This window comes from Hyaena hyaena, unplaced genomic scaffold, assembly GCF_003009895.1.
Source record: "Hyaena hyaena isolate Hyena2069 unplaced genomic scaffold, ASM300989v1 scaffold_51, whole genome shotgun sequence".
Taxonomy (NCBI): domain Eukaryota; kingdom Metazoa; phylum Chordata; class Mammalia; order Carnivora; family Hyaenidae; genus Hyaena; species Hyaena hyaena.
The window spans coordinates 4357993-4381413 of record NW_024080683.1 but is presented as its reverse complement, the minus strand read 5'-3'; the positions used below and the strand labels follow the sequence as shown (position 1 = coordinate 4381413).

At 43.6% G+C, this 23421-nt stretch overlaps 1 protein-coding gene across 1 annotated transcript in view; it reads right to left on the bottom strand.

Annotated features, from left to right (window-relative positions):
- Positions 1–23421, bottom strand: part of PDCD1LG2 (programmed cell death 1 ligand 2) — a 55284-nt gene that overhangs the window by 5856 nt on the left and 26007 nt on the right. The window contains exons 4-6 of the mRNA XM_039230869.1: positions 18902–19171; positions 11917–12051; positions 6515–6564 (exon numbers count right to left, since the gene is read on the bottom strand). Of these exons, the coding sequence (XP_039086800.1) occupies positions 6515–6564; positions 11917–12051; positions 18902–19171 (455 nt within the window). The remainder of the gene's footprint in view (positions 1–6514; positions 6565–11916; positions 12052–18901; positions 19172–23421) is intronic.

The following is a 23421-nucleotide window of genomic DNA, read 5'->3' as shown; positions in this document are numbered from 1 at the left end:
GAGGGAGGCAAACCATGAGAGACTCTTGAATGCTGAGAACAAACAGGACTGATGGATGTGGGGGGGGGTGGGGGGAGGGGTATGGAGGAGGTCACTTGTGGGGATGAGCACTGGGTGTTTTATGGAAACCAATTTGACAATAAACTTTGTAAAAAAAAAAAAGAAAAAAAGAAAGAAATACGTGTGATGAACATGCTCAGGGCAAGTCCCAAGACTCTAGCTGCCAGGTAATGTGACTAAGAACAGGAGGGCCAGGATGACTCGTGGACAGCCTAGAACTTGACGCCATCCCCTCATGGGTGGCCTGGGGGTGACGCAGAGCTGGGATGGGAGAGGATGGGGGTAGGAGATCGAGAGCCCTGAGCTGGCTGGACCAAGCTCTTCCCAGCTGGGCTCTGTCCTCAGACTTTATGGAGCTGAGATTGGAGTTGGGGGACAGCATTAAGAGTATTTAGAACAAGACCAGGTACATTCACTGTGAGAGAAGGCAAAGAGCCATGGAGGACTTCTGGGGCACCAAACATTTTCTGTCGGGTCAGGCTGTAAAATATTTAGACTTTATGGACAGTATGGGCTTTGAGCAGTTACTCAACTCTGCCATCAGAGGCAGGGGCAAGGGTGTGAAAGTTGGGAATGATACGGAAACAGTGAGGATGGCTGTGTTTCAGTAGAATTTTGCTTACAAAGGTAGGAGGCAATCTGGTCCCCTGGCTACTGCTCACTTACTCCTTAAAAAGGAATGGATACATATCAGCAGATACTAGAATGTTAGCTTTGGTTGACCATCATTTCACAGATGCCTACTGAAAGTACAATGCCCAGGATGTGGTGGGCTCTGAAAGGAAGAAGACACTGCACCTGCTTCCTAGAAATATGTAACTCGGTCTTCTGGGAACCATGGATTCTATTGCCTGTAAGCTTTTTATCTAGCATAACTGTTATTAATTAATACATTCATTTTCTTTTGATAAATATGTGACACATAGGACATTTACTCTTATGACCTGGTCCTGTGATCCCAATATTACTATATTCAATACCTATTTTCTTTGGATAAGAAAAAACAGTTTAGCAGTAAGTGACAAATCAAGGGTAAATTTATAAAAGATATAGCAGGGAATTGGTTACTGTTAACTGTAAGTGAAGACATAACTAAAAAGATGGACAAAACATACATAGACAGTTCCCAAAAGAAGATAAACCCTGTAAATTTGTGCAAATGGTTTATCTCACTAATAACTTTAAAATGCAAATTAAAATAGTAATGACATACAGTTTTCCATTTCTAAATTAGCACAGTTTAAAAACAGTAATACCCAGCATTGGGACAAGTGCAATAATGAAACTAGATCTTTCATATATTGCTAGTATAAGCTGGTACAACTTTTCAGAGGGCAATTCAGCAATATATTTTGAGTCTTAAAATTGTCTATAGCTGGGGCACCTGGGTGGCTCAGTTGGTTAAGCGTCTGACTTTGGCTCAGGTCATGATCTCACAGTTCATGGGTCTGAGCCCTGCTTCAGACTCTGTGCTGACAGCTAGCTCAGAGACTGGAGTCTGTCTTCAGATTCTGGATCTCTCTCTCTTACCCTCCCCTGCTCATACTGTCTCTCTCTTTCTCTCTCAAAAATAAATAGAAAACATTTAAAAAAATTTTTTAATGTCTATAGCTTTACTCCAGTAATTTTACATCTTAGATTTTACCTTATGTTAGTTACTGGTGCTGCACATAAAGATCTGTGTATAAGATTATTAACTGTGATAATATTTATTTATTTATACCTTATTTATTTTGAGAGAGGAAGAGAGAGAGAGTAGGGGAGGGGCAGAGAGAGAGGAGGGGGGAGAGAGAATCCCAAGCAGGCTCTGCACTGACAGAGGGCTCAAACTCAGGAACCATGGGATCATGACTCGAGCCAAAATCAAGAATCAGACACCCAACTGACTGAGCCACCCAGGTGCCCTTAATTATGATAATATTTAAATAACAAAAAATAAAACAACTCTGAGGTAGATACTAAAGGCTCAGCAATAGGGAACTAGTTAGATAAATCCTAGTCCATGTATACAATAAAATATCAGTGATTAATTATATTTTTAGCACATCAGTAATACTAATGACATAAAATTAAGTTAAAGAAAACTATGTCAAGCTATACATACTATATATACATACTTTAATTTAATTTTATAAAAGTTAAATACAGAAAAACATTAGAAATTAAAGCACTATTACATGTTAACCATGGTAATCTGTGTGCGATAGATTATAAATTATTTTTATTTCCTTTATGCTTTTGCTTTTTTATTTTCATTTTTGCTCAGAAAAAAATATGTAATTTTTAAAAAGTTCTAAGGGCACCTGGATGGCTCAGTTGGTTGAGCATACAACTTAGGCTCAGGTCATGATCTAGCATTCATGAGTTAGTCCCACATCAGGCTCTGTGCTGACACCTTGGAGCCTGGAACCTGCTTCAGATTCTGTGTCTCCCTCTCTCTCTGCCCCTCCCCTGCTCACACTCTGTTTCTCTCTGTCTCTCAAAATAAAATTAAAGATTAAAAAAATTTTTAAGTTCTAAAAGCTGTATTAGTTTTTATTTTTGAGCTGGCCAATTCAACTAAAATTAAGCAAGATTCATCATTTACTAGTGAGACAAATTTGGTCAAAATCAGTCAACTTTTACATTTATTGCAGAATAAACTACAAGAAGCAGAAACAAATGGACAGTAAGACAGACAAGTCATTTCCAAACCCTTCAGTTTAAATTTATCAAGTAATTCTGGCAACAGGGTTGTTTTTTCCCTTCCTGATTTACTCAACTCTTCATTATTTCAAAACACATAAACTGCAGGATTCTCATACCACACATGTTCTTTTGTTGCTGAAAGAGGCAGTGAGCTGAGGGAAAAAACCCTGTGAAATAAATAGAAAACCCTAAATAGTGAGTCTGCAGGCACTGTGGTGGCAGGTTCATGGATGAACAGGTTTTAGACAGAGCTCTGGCCTCTCGGACATCTCTGTGACGAGAATAGTCACAAACTTCTATTTTTCAAGGCTCAGGAAGGTCTGAAAAATTCACTTACTGCAGCCAAGACTGCCTCCCTCATGTCTTGATGCCTGTGATGGTTACTTTTCTGAGTCTATTTGGTTAGACTATCAGACCCTGTTGTTTGATCAAATGTTAGTCTAGATGTTGCTGTGAAGATGTTTTGTAGATGTGCTGGACGCTTGCCATCAGTTGACTTTAAATAAAGCAAATTTCGGGGCCCTTGGGTGGCTCAGTCAGTAAAGCATCTGGCTTCGGCTCAGGTCATGATCTCATGGTTTGTGAGTTCGAGCCCCATGTCGGGCTCTGTGCTGACAGCTCAGAGCCTGGAGCCTGCTTCAGATTCTGTGTCTCCCTCTCTCTCTGACCCTCGCCTGCTCATGCTCTATCTCTGTCTCTCTCAAATATGAAGAGATTTTAAAAAATTTTTTTAATTAAAAAAAATCAGATTGCCTTCTCAGAATGTGGATGGGTCTCATTCAGTCAGTTGAAGAGCAACAAATGAGGTTTCCCAGGAAGAAGGAATTCTGCCTGAGACTGCAGTATAGCCATCCCACCTGAGTTCCCAGCCTGCTGGCCGACTCTACAGATTCTGGATTCCAAATTTCAACTCCTACCTGAACTTCCAGCTGCCAAGCCTGCCTTACAGACTTCATACTTGCCAGTCTCCTGGTGGCTCTGTGGTTCGGTTTCCCTGGAGAAGCCTCCAGTACCCCTTGGTGGATCTTACCTAAGATTGTGTAGCTCACGGAAAAACTTGAGTCTAAACTCTTGAATTTTAGTTATGACCTCTTCTTTATAAACATTTCAGGCATACAACAAACTAGGAGAATATTATCATCACCATCTGCATACCCATCACCCAATTTAAGAAGTTAAATCTGGTTGCTTTTGTACTTTTACTTCACATGACTGTTTCCATAAACACTACATAGGGGTTGTTTGCATGTTTTTATACTCTATAATTGCCAATACATTGTCTATTTATTCTCCCCAAATTATGTTTTTCAGATTTATCCATCTCAAAAATACATCTAGTTTTTGTGCTTCCATTTTAGTTGTTGTATATATTTCCTATTTACCTATATTTCTGATTTGCTGTTATTGTAAATAAAAGTACCAGTAACATTCCTGTGTGAGTCTTCTTTGATGTACATCTAAGTGGTCCTGAACTCTTTACATCACACCACATATTCTAAGTGACAGGGAAGGGTGAGGAAGAGAGAAGAGGAGCACCATTCTTTCACATCCTTGACTCTCCCTCCCCTGGTTAGAAGGTACAAAGGGTGACTATATGTTATTGGTTGGGGGGAAGAGGAAAGAATTAGTCTCCTTCCTTCCTTTCCTTCCTTTCTTTTCTTTCCTTCTTTCCTTCCTCCTTTCCTCCCTCCCTCCCTCCTTCTCTTACCTTCCTTTTTTTTTTTTTTTTTTTAAGTAGGCTTCACACCCAGCATGGAACCCAATGAGGGGCTTGAAGTCACGACCCTGAGGTCAACACCTGATCTGAGATTGTAAGTTGGATGCTTAACCAACTGGGCCATCCAGGCACCCAGTCTAATTTCTTTAATTTGACTTTTGACCAAGATATTTACTTTATTTTGAATTTCACACACCATTAAAAAAGGGTATGAGGTTTTTCTGTTTTTAAGGAGGATGTATTGTTTAAAAATGGTTGTGATACCCTGTTAATCCCAGGAAGTCACTCTATTAACCATGCACTACTCAGACCACGTGGCGGGCCATAGGAGGAGACATGTAGAATGGCCGCAAGGCTTTGGGCATCCCTCAATCCCTCATTTAGTTGTTCTGCGTCATTACTCAGATTCTAAGCTATTTTTCTGACAATACTTTCTCTCTAGGAGACAAGTTACAGCTGGTCACTGATAGGGCTCAATTAGCTTATGGACATATTTTATTTGGTTTGTTTGCTATTTGAAATACTTTCAGCCAGCATTAAAGAACATAGACATTTTATATAAAAGTCTGGATTTCCACCTTCTCCAATAATGTTAGCCTAGTGCTAAATGCACAGGGAATATGCTCTCCAGGTGGTCACCATTCCTCTATCTGGCTATCGTGTGCTCTTCTTTCTCATTTCAGGACGTGCCTGGCCCTGTGGGCATCTGAATTTACCACCTCTGCTCTCAAATCAACCGTTCTGTGGCTGTACAGCAGACACCCTTTTTCTCTGTCTTCCTTGTGCTGAGCAGTTGAAGGAGACACGTAAACAAAGACGCCGGGCTCATGAAGCTCAGACAAACACTGAGGTCTCTTCCATGCAAAGCCACCTGTATAGCAAGCATCCCAGTCTATGGGAATAGGGGGGTTTCGTTTCTCAAGAAACAGATGTTTCAATTAGGACTGCTAGGATGAATCCGAAACTTCTCTGAGTCAAGAAAATCTCATTGTTGATTCAGAGAAATTCAGCACAACTAGACCTTAAGCACAGTCCAGCCCTACACAGCCTTTGTTCCTTGGTTCTGGGCCCCGGGGGTGAGTACTGCGGTTAAGGATGTGTTTTCTTGAATGGCCATCAGGGAGGTGGTGGGAAGTAGGAGGGAGCAGGGCCTGATGGCGTTCCTGCCACTCATTGTGCTTCTGAGCTGCCAGACACTGACCCTGGGGTTGACGTTCTCTAGAGCTGTTTGCACAGTTGGTGCCTCCGGAATTTTATGGCTATTTTCAGCAGAACTCTAAAATGACCAGTTCTGAATATTTCAAGTAGCTGATAACAAAGTTGTTTAGAAATTTCTATGAGTTGTCTACAGTTCTGGCAAACTCATGAACTCATGTGTCACACCATGTGGCCCCCAGATTGCAAAAGGCAAGGTGGTTTTCACAAGCAGGCTAGAAATACTCATTGTGCATGAGGACCCGGGCCCGCTGGTCCCCAAAACACTACTTCTCCAGGGTCTAAGCTTTTCATCCAGCCAGCCGGAACGATTTTTAGCAACTCCAATTCTCCCGACCTCCATAGCACATCGTTTTCCACAAATTCCAGCTCCCAGCCTGTCAGCCTCATGAAGAGACTTCTACTCCCCAACCTTGACCCACAGCCCCAACAGTCACTTAACAATGGTTGCAACAACATGAGCTGTTGATTGCCCCACACTTGGATATCTTCCCTTGCTTTTAAGTGTTAACCGTTTTTCTAAGCCCATGGGCCCTGATGGCCTGTGCAGATTCCCTGGAGTGCCTCGGAATGTACACAGACCAAAGAGTACGCAACTGTTCTGTGGCTGCACAGCAGATAAGGTTGTTGTTGTTGTTTTCCCTCCAAGAAAGGTGTGGAACAACCTAAGGTCACAATAGCAGCTGGTAGAAATGCCACTGAACAGAAAGATTCCGTACAGGCTGAAACCATTCAGCTGCCCTTTTGCACATCCCTGAGAACAGGGGTTATTTCTTAATTGAAGCTAGGAGACGCAAAGAGGTGAAAGAGATAAGAAAAGTCACGACTACTCACAGCTCTGCTCACGTCCTTCCCTACTGTGGTGACCAATCTCTTGGTTGTGTCTGCAAGAGAGAAATCCCAGTGACAGAATAAGATTACTGAGAAAAGTGTTCTGTTTACAGGCTAAAAGATGGCAGAACAAAGAGTTAGTCCAAATAAATTACATGTAGAGGCCAAATGCACACTGTGGCTTGAGACATCAGGCTGAATAACAGATAAGGTCAAACTGTCCCCTTAGGCAAAAACTGTGAACAAAAGTAGTAGGTCTACTTTCCATTCCTCTCTCTCAGTCCCTGGCTGCCAGACACTCAAAGGCTGAAGGACTCCTAATCTGGGTAATCAGCCCAAGAAATGTTTGGCTTCAGATTCTCTCTCCTTGTTCTGCTTTGCTTTTTTTTTTTTTTTAATAGTTTATTGTCAAGTTGGTTTCCATATAAATCCCAGTGCTCATCCCCACAGGTGCCCTCTCTGCTTTGCTCTTGACTGCCACTTCGTAGCAAAAGGTGTGATCAATTAATTTAGACTAAGGTGTACATGACTGATACTGTTCCAGAGAAACTTGGGGCAGAAGCACACGTTCACATAATGGGATGCTGTTCACCAATGTTTCCCTGATTTTATCTCTTTTTCAACCCTTGATGTCACATGTTCCCTGCCCCAACTCTGCTTTTCTTCTAGAGCTTGATGCCTGGGTTCCTGAACTCACATATCCCTAATTCTGCTTTTGCTCTGTACACTAGATTTTTAGTAACTGCCTCATGTTAATACCAATCTTGGCCTGGACTTTGAGGGCCTCTATCCAGCACTGAAGTCTCCTTGAAGAGGATTTACATTTGAAAGGAGCCTAAGAATTAGCCTACAGAATTGCCCATGAATGGCGGAGTTCCGTATAGTCCTCTCTAACCTTGAGGTCAGTGCTGCTGCTCTGTGTTTCTTCTGCAACCACCAGCCAACACGGTCTTTGGCTTAAATCCCTGTACAGTTCTGGCTCAGTCTTTTAGGGCAGTGCCATTCAAAGAGTGGAGTCCCTGGGCTGGTCCTGGTGGGTGAACTACACGTTATCAGCCCACAATGAGACAATTACCAAGATCTAGTATAATATTCAGCAACTTTTATAGTAATCCTTTTACTGTGTTTTTTTCTGATCATATCTATTGAAATGCCAGAGATGTATTGAATTCAGTAAAAACTGGGCTAACTGGTCTATGCCTTTGTTCTTTTTATTTTACTTTTTAGTAATTCATTTTTAGTACATATTACAAAAGCATTGACCCTAACATACTGGAAATGTAAAACTACATGGATCCTTACAACAGAGAGTTTGAGGAATACTGTTCTTATGATCTGCAGGCCTGTTCTAGAGATCTGGTCCCTAGAGCTGGTGACTCCTCCTGGATTCTGTTCTTGACTTTGCCATCGGCCCAGCCAATGTTCAAGTCATTCAATTACTTTGGATTGAGACTCTTTCCTTCCACTGCCCAACATAATACTATTCAGGTCGAGTCAGTCTTTATTAAGCACTTTGGCAACAAGAAGGCCATACAGCGTCAGACAGACCTATGTTCAAACCCCAGCTATTTGACTTTAGGATTACTTTCCAAGCTTCGGTTTCTTCATGTGCAATGTGGACACTACTTCTTGCCTCAAGAAGTTTTTGTAAAATTAACTGAAAAGAAGTTTGTTTGTCTAGCCCAGTGCTGTCCCACAGAATTGTCTGCACTGGACTAGAGAAATATTATACATCTGCTCTGCCCAATACAGTAGCCTCTAGCCCCATGTAGCTATTGAGCACTAACAATACTGAGCGCTTAAAACATGACCAAAGAATTGAATTTTTATTTAATTTAAATTTGAATAATCACAAATGGCTATTATATTATACAGAGCAGGTTAGCATAGGTTCCTGCATATAGTAGGTCCAATGTGTAAAATTTTACTGAACATCTACATATGCCAGATAATGTTTCAGACACTGGGTATTGATTGGTGAGTAAGAGAAACACAGCCCCTGCATGCATGAAACTCAAACACCAGCAGATGAATCAGAGCTTGACATTACTTTTGCAACAGAAGTTGTCAGCTTCTTCTTTAGAACACAGCGAGTCACCCGGAGCCCTGAACTGTTGAGGGCTCCTCTCAGGTAGAGATAGGAAACAGAGCCTTTTATGGGCTGGTCACAGCTGCCCTCCCCGTTCAGCAGGGTGTGCAGAGCTGATCACTGAGGCGTAGACAGGCAAGTCTGTTTAGGGGCCAATGAGCCTTCTGGGCAGAAAGGGACTAAGACAGCCAGCCCTTTACTTGATTCTGTCTGACAGACAGACAAGTTCAGGACAGCAAAGGCCTGAAGAGGAACTCAAGAGAAGGAAGTCAGGACGGGCATCCCAGACTTAATGTGAAAGCCTTGGCCAGAAGAAGCTGGCTGGGCACAGCTATGGGGGAAGCAGGAAGCCCCTTGGGCCTCATCAGCCTTTGAGGGTCTCATTTGGGGGGCTGAGGAAGAGCACATGGGAGGAGCCTGAACAGTGTCACCTTGGGTCACTCTGGTCTGTGTGGGGGTCTGGACCAGCAAGGCTGCCTTTGCATGGGTGTATGGAGACCCCCAGAGGGAACAGAGCTGTGCATGGCGGGAGTACCAACAGCTCAAAACCAGGGCCCTCAGGGGAACCCACCTGGCTTCCCAGGAGCCTCCCTGTCCAATTGGAAGCAGCAGCCCCGTGGGCTAAGTCGGCCTCGTGACAGTCTGTGGGAGGAGGGGAAGTCCATGCTGTAAGAGGGAGACACTGGATGTGTGACTAAGACAGGCAGGTGGGTGCTTGAGGAATTAGTTGGAAAATTAAAAAGGAGGCAACTGAGTTTATAGCCCGAGGTACTGAAACAGGTCCCAGATGTGTACCTGTGTGCTGAGTGCACTGGAAGGAGAAGAAGGTGCCGTGGAAGCATCTCGCAAGGGGATGTACTGTAATGGGCATGGTGAGGGGGCAGGGTCAGGAGAGGCTTGCCGGCGTGCTGGCTTCACCAAGATTTAAGGGGTGACACCAGGTCAGACAAGAAGTAGATACTTTACAAAGGGCACATGCTATATGAGAAAAGTCCGATTGGAAAGGGTGGGGTGCCTCTGAGGACTTAGGGCCCTTATATGGCTAGAGCTTAGAGAACAAGGGTGATGGTGACTCAGGACACAGCTGGAATTGTGAGTCACACGCCTCAGGGCATGTTGGGACTAGGGAGCAGTGGGAAGCCATGAGGGATGTCAGATTATGGAGACACGTAGACTTGAGAATCTAAAAGCCTGTTCTGGCTGGAAGTGAAAACAGACCATATTGGAGGTGGCAAAAATGGATGCAGGGAGACAAGTCGGGAGGGTTCTGTTCCAGGCCAGGTGAACCCCAGCAGTGGCAGTCAGGTCGGGTCAATCCGCTGTAACACGTTCATTCTCATGTCACTTCCCACTTACAGATAGAAGAAACCATCTCAGAGGAGTTAGGTGATTTGTACGAGATCAGAGAGCCAATAAATGGCAGCTTCAGGTCCCAATCTAGCCTTCTGACTCTAGCATAAAGCTCTATTCTCAGTGGCAGCCACTCTTGACCTCCTTTTATGACACACGGAAGGCACGCTGGTGTGTGTGTGTGTCCACGTGCCTCCCCAGAGAGAAAGCAGATCCCCGTGCATGTGACTTAGGGTGGGGCGTTGTATTATACAGGCAGCCATGATTTCACTCTGGTTCAATACAAACAAATAAGGAATCATTTGCAAACTTACTCTCTTAACTCTCATCAACAACAAAAATGTCCCACACGATGGTGTCCGAGCCTTGCATCTAGTGTAGAACTGCTGATAGCCTCACTCACTCTTGAGACTGGGGTGAAGGATAAGGAAAAGAATTTTTTCTGCTCTACCATTCAGTGTGACCCCATTTCATTCTCCCAAAGAGAGTAGGACAGAAAACTCTGTTGCCCATTTCTCAGGTGACTGAGTTCTCAGGCCTAGGCCTAGAACGTGGGTATAGGTCTGTTTCTGAGGGGTGTGTCTGGGGTGAAAGAAGGACAAAAGATTAGATTCTAATGAGGGTCATCGGCCATGGCTCTCTGAGGTCACATATTTGCAGAAGTGATCCTGTTTGGGGTGTCTGGGTGGCTCAGTCGGTTGAGTGTCCAACTCGTGATTTCAGCTCAGGTTATGATCCCAGGGTTATGGGATCGAGACTCCTGTCTGGCTCTGTGCTAAGGTGGAGCTTGTTTGAGATTAATTTTTTTTTTCTCTCTCTCTCTGTCTCTCTCACTTTTTCTCTGCTCCCTCCACCCCAAATAAAATGTTTAGAGAAAAAAAGAAGTGATTCTGTCTAAAGACTGTCAGACACTGTAATTCCTCCTTTATGGTGAAATGCCCTTCCTCTCCATTTCTAAATTTCTCTCTCTTTTCCTTTTTCCCTTCTTCCTCTTTTCCTTCACCCCTTCTTCCTTCTTCCTCAACCTCCGTGCCTCTTTTTTTGACAATAGTTCCTTGGGTTCTATAGTAGAGAGTTTTGTGGTTAGCACCCAAGCTAATGCATGCATAGGACAGTGGACAAACAGACCATGACAGTATTTTGAGACAGATGAGAATACAGAGATTAGACTGTAAATGTAGCATAACAAACACCAAAGGGCCTCCAAATTCCCCAATAGTGGCCATTCCCAATTCCCATTGAATTACTCCCAGAGGTCATTTCCTTTTCTATAAACAAGGCCATGTATAGACCTTGGGAAGAGCTTACTGGGTGCTGACAAAGGAACAGGCTAGGAAACTACCAGACAAGTCTGCAGATATTCTGGCCAGGATTCAAAGGTTACACCACAGGAGCAGGTGGGTGAGAACAGGACAGGCTGAGGAGGAACTCCAGGGGAACCACTAAAAGTCATTAGGGAGCCATTCAAACAGGTGGTTTTCCCGCCCCCAAATGGCCTCACACACTTTTCTTCTTTCATTACCAACCAAGGGGTTCAGATTCCTAGGGACTGGAGAGGGCTCAGTCCAGCTGATGCCCAGAATGGGGAAAGAGGGAAGAGAACTGAAGGCATCCTCAGAAGTGATCTTGGCATCCTCCTGCTTATGAACTCTGACCACATAGCTATCTGCATCATCAAAATGACACGGATATCAGGAGGCTAAGGACACTTCATGGCTCAAAGAACAAAACAAACTATTTCAACATCGGAACAAAACATTCCTTTTAAAATATTCCGTATGAGGATTTCAGCTCACTGAAGAAGACTAGAGCCATTTTCTTCTGGGGAAAAGTCATCAGGATGAGCCCAAGGGGACTCATAATCCCCGAGGAGGTTGGTGTGGGAAGCTGTAGGCCACTGGGGCAGGTAGAGCCCCACATTGCAGACGCCCAGTCCATTTGGTTCCCATGAATAAAACCCACTTACCTTTCCTACAATAAAGTTTTCGGAAGAGTGGTTTCCTTAGGGGTGTCATCAAAGTGATGAAAACCAAAGCAATGACTAAGGAAAGGATGACAACAGGAAGCAGCCAATTTGAAGAGATCTTGGGTTCTAGATCACCTGGATGAAAAAAAAAAAAGCACTAGAATCCTATTACATGGAAGCTTAGAGATAAACCAGTAAGTTGGCCACCTTGAGGAGGCTATCACCAGGTTCTGTTCTGTGTGCTGCACATACTGGGTCATTTACTTCTCACGACCACCCTATGTGCCCAACTTTGCTATGACCCTCATTTTACCAGCACAGGAAGTGAGGTCTTACTGTGTTCCCAAAGTTACACAGTAAGAGACAGAGCTGAGATAATCCAGGCTGTCTGGTTCCAGATTCTATGTTTTCATCCTTCTCATCCAGCTACCATGTCTGTCTGTCTGTCTGTCTATCTATCAATCTCTCAATCTATTGATCTATCAATCTATCAACTTAATCTATCATCATCTCTTTCTTTCCTGGATAGTCTCTCAACCCAAACAAGTCTTCCCCCTCCACTGTCAAGCACTCACACTGCTTGGAATCTATGCCATTAGTTAATCAATTTCAAGGATTAACAGGATCCTTTTGGGAAAAAAAGTACAATATTGTAAATAGTGTTAACATACAAAATCCAGACATTCACACCTTAGTGTGAACTGCTACAGCATGTCCTTTTCCTTGTCCCAGCTAATCAGTGTTCTGGCACTGAAGAAAAGATGAGTTTAATAGAGAGGTGGATGAGAAGAGCAATTCTGAAAACAGGGGAAGGCCTTGTAAAGGAGAGTCCTGAGTATCTAGAGGTTAGAATGAGGGATCCAGAATGACAGTGGGGAAGAACTAGAGGGGGCTTCACAATAGGGAGAAAGAAGTGCACCCAAGGGCAGCTGTGCCCTTTCCAAAACCCTGAATTTTGCCCCATGGAGTAGCTTATACAGAACAGACCAACAGCCTGGTCCAGGAGGTGCCTGGCAAAGCTGCTCAAGAGGAAAGTCTCAATCATGCCGACGGCCTTCCCTCTCCCCCATCTCAGGCCGTCAGAGAATCCCAGGTTGTTCTAGCTGAGAGAGGATCAGACATCATTCAATCCGAGCCCCTCATCTTAGAGTTCAGGAAGTAAGGCTTAGAGACGCTAAGTAATATATCAGAAGTTATCACTGCTAAATAAGTGGAAAAGCCAGGGTTGTGAGTCTAGATTGGTTTAATCAATGCTCCATCCCCGCAGATATTTGTTTTTATCGAAAACAGTGTGGTGAACATTAAGGAAGAAAGGATTCAGAAGCCTGGCTTATGCACATATTGGATAACCCGCATTGATTACAAAAGCTCTTTTACCTTTAGGAATTGCTCATTAAGCACACTGCAGTAGCACAGCGAGTCAAGGGGCCCTGGGACCTTCAGTGTCCCCACAACAGGACAAGTCCTTACCTCGGTGACTCTATACAAATCCTGTCCTCTGCAGGTTCCTTCATGGTCCCTTCCACATACAGAAGCTCTACTCATCCCTGAAGGCTTTCTAACAATGAACATCAGTCTGCTTAGACTGTAAGTATGTGAAGTACAAAGACTTCACCTAAGTCACCTCTGAATCCCCTATAAAGCCAAGTACCAGCTACATGATAGATGTCAACCAGGATTTATTGGGCCGAACTAATCATCTGTCTACCTAGTCTACCTAGTCCAATCCTCCCTGTCCTTATTTACCTTGTGGCAGACTGATGCTTATCCCTGAAATCCATTCTCCCTTCTCCCCTAGTATGAAGGCATTAGCTGGACTCATGGCTTCTCAAGACTACATGTTGGAGCCTCCCCTGAAGTGAGATGTGGCCAGCCATGTAAGTTCAAGGCATGGGTCTTCTGAGTCTCGGCCTTAAAACACTGGATAGGTCTTCCACCACTCTTTTCTCTTTCTGAAACATGGATGTGGCAGTGACTCAGCCTTGACAATTCAACAGATACAACATTCTAGAGAATGGTGAGCAACAAGAAGGAGAGAACCCGGATCACTGAATGCTTTATGGACTATAAATACTTACCTGCTCTGAATCACCTTCTATCTCTGAATATTACATAAGAAATAGACTTCTATCTTGTTTGAGTCATATTTCAAGGTCTCTCTGTTATAGCAGCTTAGCCTCTATTCTAATACATAGCCTTATATGTTGTTTTATAATAATTACATGTTACTTAATGATATGATGATACCATGGGAAAACTAGGTTTTATCCTCCGCACAATCCCATACATTCAAGGAAACCATGCTTCTTGGTAGAGACATTATATTTCCCCCATCTCCACACTTTCTGAGTGCTGAGGACTTAGGAAGCATATTCCATTTAATCCTTACCATCACCCTCTAAGGTATCTGTCACTATTCTTATTCCACAAACATGAGACCAAGTTACATGTTCATGTTCTCAAAGCTACTAGTGGCAGAGAGAGGATTTAAAAACCAAGTCTGTTTGAGTTTCTGAGCCCATGCTCTTGACCTCAAGGACTCAGGATGGCTGCACTTCCAGCTCCATAAAAATGTTTTTATAGTTACTTCCTGTGTTCCAATTCCATTACATTTCCTCATGAAATGCAACAATGGGATGAACAGAGGAAACCATGGTTCAAAAGGAAAATGGGTTCATTACCCTTTCGTTTCTGATTAAAAGTTAGGATGTTTAGTCATCCATCTTACATCCCCTGGAGCGCCTCCCACCCCCAGACTCTCATTGCTGCATTTGCTTTCTTCACTGACAAGCAGATCACTTGACTGCTCTCATCTGGTGGTCCACACAGTCTGGTGGCCGGGTTAATTGGACCAGGATTATCAAGACTAATCCTCCAACCCACTAATCTGACATGAAAGGAGCACTTAGTACAGGCAGAGTGTTCTGTTTTTGCTTTAGTCTGTTTTTTGCGTCTGCAAAGACCCATGTGAATAATTAAAATACATGGAAATAAGATAGCAATGAAAGATAAAGGACAAATATAGTCACAAGTAAACCAAGTCATGGTACAGGTAATAAATCTTAGGAGAAAAGGATAAGGGAAGGACCCCTTGTGCCCTGGAGTTATCTAAGCTGGTCTGGAGAAACAGGGGACTTGAAGCTGGTGAAGAGGGTGAGTAAGCATATCTTCTGTAGAAGAAACTGCCTGAGCAGAGAAATCATGCAGGTAGGAGAGGTGCAAGCAAGCTCAGAGAGCACTTGGTGAGGAAGGGGAGCTGACCAGAGTCCAGGAACCATACCAGGAGGTAACTGCATACATATAACTCTGGGAAGAATAGGTAAATGTAGGCTGAAAATCTCTAACTGCACAAAAATCTCTTCATATCCTTGCCGTTTCACTTATGAGTGACATCCTAGAAGATCCTGAGCTGATGTGGACCCCACAGGCCTCTCCCATGATTGTTAACTATTCATTCAGCTACACTGGCTTCCATGGAAAGAAGGACCACCTTATTTCATTCGCAATTTCTCATTGGTTCAAGACTTCCAGAGGAATGGCCAGTGTGCCCTTCCTACTTCTCTACCACAAAGGAAAAACAAACAAACAAACCACTGATGTAATCAATGGGGGCAAAGGCTAGATTCCAGTTATCTCTAAATTCATCTTACCCAGCCCCCTATTTCCCTGATCTTTCTGGAAAACCACATTCCATCCAAAGCATTGGCCTACACTTAACCAGGCAGGAAATTCCACAGAGCAAAGGACAGTTACTCAACAATTCCAGGTAACATAAATTCTTCTGTGATAGTTAGTATTGAAGCCTCTAAAGCTCTAGTATGAATTAACTGTAGCTAAATTTTCATCAAGTGACAAGTCTGAGGATCTTCACTATGATATAAAAAGAGGCAGAGAACATTAAAGACCAGCTTGCCTAATTCACTCTTTTTACTCAAAGTTGACCCTAAAAATGATGTGTTTCTAATGTCTTCATTTCTACCAAGATTCTTAGCATGGCATCTCTCTTGACTTCCTCACTTTATCAAAACCATTCAGTTAGAAAGAAGCTGGGCTCACCTTGGTGTGGGGACTGGGTAGTGAAGTGTGGATAGGTGGGGGACTGGTAGGGTTTGGCAATGAGAAGGCAGCTGGCTGCCCCTGAAAACTGTGGCAGGGAGGACCTCTTCCCCCTGAATAACATCCTGGGAAATTAATGACACGATGGGGACTGAGTTGCTCCAAAGTCCTCAGTCCCGTCTCTAGACTGGTGCCGGTTCATGATGAAGTGTACTTTAATTTGAGATAGAGCAGCTATCTCTGATGCCCCAGCTCCTATTCTGTCTGTCCCAGCCCTGATTGCAGCCAGGGCTGAATCTGGCTGAATGATGGATGGTTCCAGTCAGGTCTAATGCACTTGTCCCTGAAAAATCTCACCTCAAGCACATGCTGCTTCTGTGCCAGGGTTTCCTCAGTGCTGAAGCTTGGTCCTTCTTACTGTTACATCCAGTGACCCACTGGTGGAATTTTTGCTTTTTATCCCCACAGATTTAGGTTCCACTGGATTGAAGGCTGGCTTCCTAGTGGCAAAGGCTTCCATCCAGGGATATGTTCAACTGCATCTAAATTCATAGCTTGAGTTCTACCCACGGGACTACTAGCAGGCAGAGAAAAGAATTTCTCTACTGACGGAGTGATCAGTCTTGATTACCATGAAGAAGCTGAATGCTGCTACCTAACGCAGGCAGGAAGACTAGGTCTAGAACTCAGGGATCCATGGATTCTCTGGTTTTTGTTACTTCCACGTTCAGGAATAACAATGAAAAGGCAACAGCCACAAGTCAGTTGGTTCAGGGCAAGGCAACCAAGGGCTCAGTGCTCTCAGGGTTGAAAGCTAGAGTCACCGGCCGCCACCCCACCCCCAGGCAAACATCTGAAGTACTCTGTCTAAAGTGCCCAGCAAAGGACATCTAGAAAGTATGGTGGACGAGAGAGAGGACAATGGTCGGTATGGCTTCGCATCCACTTCAGCAGCCAGAACCGTAGCTTGTTCTATGAACTCTTGCATATGAAATCTTGTGAAGAGATCATGGCTGCCTCCCAGCCTGAAGGTTTAGTCATGGGGGACTTAGTGTAGGCTTACAGGTGAGCAGGGCAAGGGAATGACTGCTGCAGTTCTGCCTTACTTCCTCTTCGCTTCACCTCTGACTCCAGCCACAGCTCGGGAGAAGTCTAGGTGAGCTCTGACTTGCTTCATTTGCCTCAGATGCATACTTGGCTTTTTGCCCTGGGATGACCTGATGCTACACATGCTGGGGGGATCTCACTCAGCCCACATGCATGCATAGCTCACAGCATGGAGTGCACGCTCCTGGAGACTACTGTCAACCAGTAGAGGTGAAAGCAGATGACCTCCACCTGCAGTGCTTTGAGTGAGCATCTTAGGAGGCTGTCTGTATACTTCCCAGGTGGTCCTTGGGTATCTGAGCTCCTGTTTTGCTGACAGCAACAACTTAATCCTTCTTTCCTGTCTGAATCTCCTAAGCCTCCTGTCTCTGCTCCCTGAGGCCACCACCTAAGTACTTGCATGCCACACAAGCTCCTAACATAGTCTTTGCTTTGTCTAACTAAGACAAAGGGCAAAAAGTGAAATCTATAATGACAGTATTAAATTTTCTATAAAGTCAAATTTAAGCAGCTCTAGGGACTGTCCTTTACTCAGAGATTATATCCTTTGCTGGGAGGGTAGAATAATGACTCCCTCAAAGATGTCCATATTCTAATCGCCAAAACCAGTGAATGTGTCACCCCACATGGGAAAAGGGATTTTGCAGATGTGATTATATTGAGGACCTTGAAATGGGGAAATTAACCTGAATTATCAGGTTGGGGGAAGGTGTCTAATGCAATTACAAGGGTCTCAACATGGTGGAAGAGGGAGACAGGAGAATTAAAGAAAGATGTGATGTCAGAAGCAGAGGTCTGAGGGATGCAGTGGTGGCTTGGAAGCTGGAAGAGGGGATCCCAAGCCAAGGAATGCACGAGCCAAGGAATGTAGAAGCTAGAAAAAACAAGGCAATGAATTCTCCCTTAGAGCCTCTGCAATCTTGTCAACGCCTTGATTTAAGCCCAGTGAAGCCCATTTTGGATTTCTGATTTTCAGAGGTATAAGCTAATAAATTTGTGCTGTCTGAAGCCCACAAGAAGCATGTGTGCTTGGTGAAAAGATGATCTTTCTCCTATGGAAGAATTTTGATACTAGATGTATAGTTGCTCTTATCTGGCAAATAAATATTCTTACTCAGCAACTACAAAATGGTCAGACTCCCAAATTATTTGAAATTTCCCTTGTGTATGAAGTTCTAAAGTATGGGATTCAGCACCGTCAGCAAAGGCTCTGAAAATTTTTACAAAAGGCCAGCTTTCCTTGAAAACCCTAGAACCACCTGACTGTCAGCAGAGCCAGCAAAGTCACATTTATCCTGCTGACTCTCGGCACTGTGCCTGAGTCACAGTGATTAGCTTTCGTGCTGGCTATGATCTGTTTCCTCCTTGGATCCATTCTCTGCACTTCAACACTGGGTTCTGAGCTCTGAGAGGCTGACCTTTTTGAAACACATCAGCAGCACTCCCTTGTTCTCTGACTTGCAGCTGGGTGCAGCTAATGGGAGGCACGGCAGGAGACTGGAGGGTTGGGGGTAGAGTGAGGTTGGGGTATTCGCTTACCCAGCTTCTATCGCGGAGCTTTCTACAGGTGGCAGCATCTACAGGAGGCCACACTCCTGTCAACTGGTGCTGTCCCCAGGTTCCATCCAGTAAGCACCTCAACAGTAGTAATTGTTCCTCTGACTGCTGAAGCCCCAGGGTCCGGCAATAACCTTACTTGCTTCTCGAAAACCTGATCACATCTTCACAAACAGGCTTTATTATACTATCCTCCAATTACTCGTTCTGAGAATGCCACCTATCTCCTGACTGATAAGAGTTAGGAAGGGTGGGCTGCTCTTACCGTAAGGGTCTATGACGGCTGAAGTAAGTTCTTTCACGTTAGCATTCCAGAACACACAGCTGAAGTTTCTGCCAGGGTGTGGCTTTAGTCGCAGAACACTAGTGACCCGGTAGAGGCCTTCGGAGGTCTTGGTGTGGCTGGTGTTGGCAGGGACGCTGACGTTTGGCCAGGACACTTCTGCCAGAGGATAACCTTCAGCCTGGCAGGTGAGCTCTACCTCATCTACCCCTGGGATCTTAAGGATCTGAGTGTTAATTTTCTTGTAGGAAGCTGGATAACACAAAAGGAAAAAGAAATAAGTTTTTCTTTTCTGATTCCTAGAGAGCTCTGTACTTAATGCAGTGTGAAATGATAAAATTACCATTATCAATATTAAGTGATAATGCTTTTAATTTTTTAAACATTTCCTTTGTCCCAGATATCATGCTATTGACATTGAAGGATTTCATTTTTATAATAGAAATGGTGTTGTCGGTATTCCTAATTTTTGTTGGAGGTGACTGAAGTGAGTGAGGTTGAGTATTTTGCCCAGAGTCACAAGGTTCTAATAACTGGTGGAGCCAACATCCACACATTGGGAGTTTGATTCCAAGTCCCAACAGTGCTTTCCACTACCACACTCTGGGGCTTTCTGTATTCCTGTAAATTATCTTACAACAGGAAACTGGAGAAAATCGAGAGGGTGGTTAAATAAAATCCCTAGATAAGCCCCACTTTCCTGTTTTTATTTGGTGCTTTTTCTAACATCCTCTGAAGAAAACTTTCTTACCACTTTCCCCTTTCCTCTCTTCTCTATGAGATTAGGAGGAGGAAAAATAAATCCCTAGATTCTGTCTATAAAGAGTTAAGAATTGGCTATATTTATTACTTACTTATCCTGTACAACACACACACACACACACACACACACACACACACTTTTGTGTACAGTATATGCTGAGTGAATTAATCCAAAGCAGCTCCTGGCTCTCTTCTCAGAAAACTGAGATCTAAGATGGATACAAATGACATTGAAAGCAATAAGAAGACACAATGACAAATTGCCCAATTATCTTAGATGATAGCCCCAAATGAAAACATAGTAACATTATATGCAGGTACCAGGGAATATGGAAAGTCATCTGCTGGGTTTTGGTGAAGAGGAAATGAGTACTAATTTCCATTAAATAGAAAATATTAAAGAATTTTGATACAATCTTTGATTGTATTTATGGCACAGGTGTGATGAAACCATTTTTTTTTTCTTATTGTTGGGAGGAATATAAATGGGCACACCCATTTTGAAAAGCAATTTTACAGTAAAATCGTGATGACAGCCTGTGGAAAACATCAAATGTGTATGAGGTAGTAAGTGCTTTCTAGGTGCTAAGCTTCACGCCCTGTGATTTTACATACTGGGGAGGGGGAGGCTAGGGAATATTCAGGCCGCTCTCCACATTTTTGCCCTTTGAGTACTTCTGTTTGTGTCTCTGTGTTGTGAGTTGGTAATCTGATTAGTTAGAGTCAAGGACATTCACTGCATCACGATTCAGCGCACTGGGTGACCTCATCTTGAGGGTCAAAGTCTGTGAGCCTCTCTTGAAGTTCTTGTCTCCTTGTAGTAAAGCATACTCAGCTGGGCTGAAATCTTCCTGGCTCACAGTATGCTAGCTTCTGCTTGTGACTGGGTGAGTGGGATGGACTTTCTTATTCATGAGGCTGGATAGAGGAGTAATTTTAGGGTCTGTTCTGCAAACCTAGACTCTAAGTTAGGATGAGGGTGCAGAGAAAAAAGAGGCCCTTATTCTAGGTCATGTTCTCCAGTGTAAGTCACCAGAGAAGCTCTAAGTTAGGAGAGGGGGAAAGGAGAGAACCATGTGCTCATCCAGTTATTAATTTTAAAAATGGAGTTCATTTCCCATTTGGCTATTGGTTCTTGTGTATACAGCTCACATGGTCAAAGACTTGGACCAGCAGTCCCAGGGAGAGGAACAGGGGTGAGCAGCTTTAAACCCTGACTCTATATTCTTGACATACATTGTCTCAGTTAAACTCTTCAAGGACCCTATGCGGTAGGTGAAATTCATATTCCAACTTTTTTCAAAAAAATTTTTTTAATGTTTTATTTATTTCTGAGAGAGAGAGAGAGAGAGAGAGAGAGAGAGACAGCATGAGCAGGCGAGGGTCAGAGACAGGGAGATACAGAATCCGAAACAGGCTCCAGGCTCTGAGCTGGCTGTCAGCACAGAGCTCGACGTGGGGCTCCAACCCACGAACCATGAGATCATGACCTAAGCGGAAGTCAGACGCTTAACCGACTGAGCCACACAGGCATCCCTCATATTCCAATTTTGTAAATAAGGAAACAGCTTAGGGGGACTTGAACTCATGCCCTTCATGGCTACATTATTCCGAATTCAGTATTGGTATCATCATAAGAGAATGATTCTCAATGTAACTGCAAAAGTCTGGAGATAGAGCAATAGACACAGAAAGGGAAGACCTGTTTTTCCAGGGGGAATTAGTGACCCATGGAATTAGCGGAAGATGAAGAGAAGCAAGTTTTGAAGCATCCTGTTGAGGAGGTGAACTGGTTAGACCTACCAGTGTCCTTGAAGACAATTTTGGTCTACCTCTAGCAATTCAACAGGATTTGAAGCATGTATTTTGAGTACTTACCTTATCTTTCATTTTACACTATTTATCTACATATACTTTCCCTTGGTTTGACGTCCTCTTAAAATCATTTCATCCTACTACAGTGTAGATTATTTCTGTAAGCTCTGGGGTCTTTGAAGGGATGGAGGAGAATAAGTGGATTCATAGAAGCAATGTGTTGCATATAAAGGTCTGGCCAGTTCCTGCAGGATGGCTCAGGACAAGAAGCTGATCTTGAGGGCCAAGTAGAGAGGTGGTTTCAGAGGTTGGGTGCCCAGCAATCAGTAGGCTGAGGCTATAATCTGGGATATACAAATGAGGGAGCAGATGAGAGAGATGTTCACCTAACAGAACCAGCAAGGTTTGGGGAAGGGATGGGAGCCCACAGCCTGCATGTTTACAGTATTAAAGACTCCTCTGCAGCCTCATGCATATTTGGGAAGTGGCTGAAAAGGCATCATTATTAGCAACACACAATGGGGACGCTGAACTAAGGGAGATATTTTTAGGAAAAGATGAGTAAATTGTAGAATTTCAGAGATGAAAGTAATCTTAAAATTAAAAATAGTCCAGTTTCCTACTCTGCAGTTGTTGGGTACAAGTTTTACATATGTCAGTTAGGCCAAGATGGCTGTGTTTATTCAAACCTTCTATTTTCCTTTTTGTTTACTTTATCTGTTATAATAGAGATGAGCTGAAATCTCCAAATATGACTATGGATCTATATCTCCTTTTAGGTCTGTCAATTTTTGTTTTCTATGTCTTGAAGCTATGTTGCTAGATGTACACACGTTTAGGATTGTTATGTCTCCCTGTCATCTTGACTTTGTCATTATGAAATGTCCCTTTTTATCTTACTAATACTTTTCTGATATTAGTAACCTGCTAGATGACTAACTTTGGACTAACTACATCGATTAATGGAAGCTCCTACTTTCAGGAGTAGCCATTACTATGATTAGACAGTTAGAAAGTTAAACTTTCATTGGAAAGATCATCCTTCTGCGAAGTCAAACTTTGCCTCTGGGCAGCCTCAACCCACTGGGAACTGTCTGGGTTAGTAAGACAACATCGTGCGAGAAAATGGAAGCCTTGCTGCCTCCTTCCTCCATTTGCTCAAGATGTGCACCCATCGAGCTTGGGCCTTTTCATTGGTTTGAAATACTTCCATGAGCCTCAGCCTGTTCTGGAGGCTGGCGCTCTCCTGTCCCCATTGCACACTCTGCCTGGGGACTTCAGGCTGGTTTGGCTCTTCTGTTCTTACAACCTGTTCTGTGACTGCCTGGGATCCTTTGCAGAGAGCAGTTCTCAAGCTGAGGGCCCAAGCCCTGGGCTCTCTGGCCTCTCGGGGTCACGGCACTCTTCTTTGGTCACGCTCCCTGACCTCCCTTGGACAGGTTACTCACAGTCCTGTAGCAGCAGCTTGCCCCTTCAGAAACCCATCTCTTCTGGACTCTCTAGCCACTCTACCTAGTATTTATTTTCCTGTACTTTTGAAGTTAGTTTTCTTTTCAGTATATTTAATATGAACTGCATCCAAGAAGCAACCAAGAAGGTGCTATAAACCTGTTTTCAAGTTTATGGGATTTAATGAGGCATTTTAAGGAAAAAGCACATCCCTCCTCTGGTCCTGTGTCATTGAAGCAAATCCTGATTGAGGTCCCAAATCTCCCGTTTCCTCCAGAGGCCCCTGATCAGGTCAGAACACTCTCAGGTGACAGTCTTCAGCTTTACCGGTTTTTGCTTGCATTCCTTCTAAAAGGACTTGGACACAGTATGCTCCTTCTCACACGTCTTAGGTTGGTTCTTATATTTTTTCCTAAGTTTCTATATTGGAAAAATAGGTAATGTTTAGAATGTTGTAAACATTTATATTTTATAAA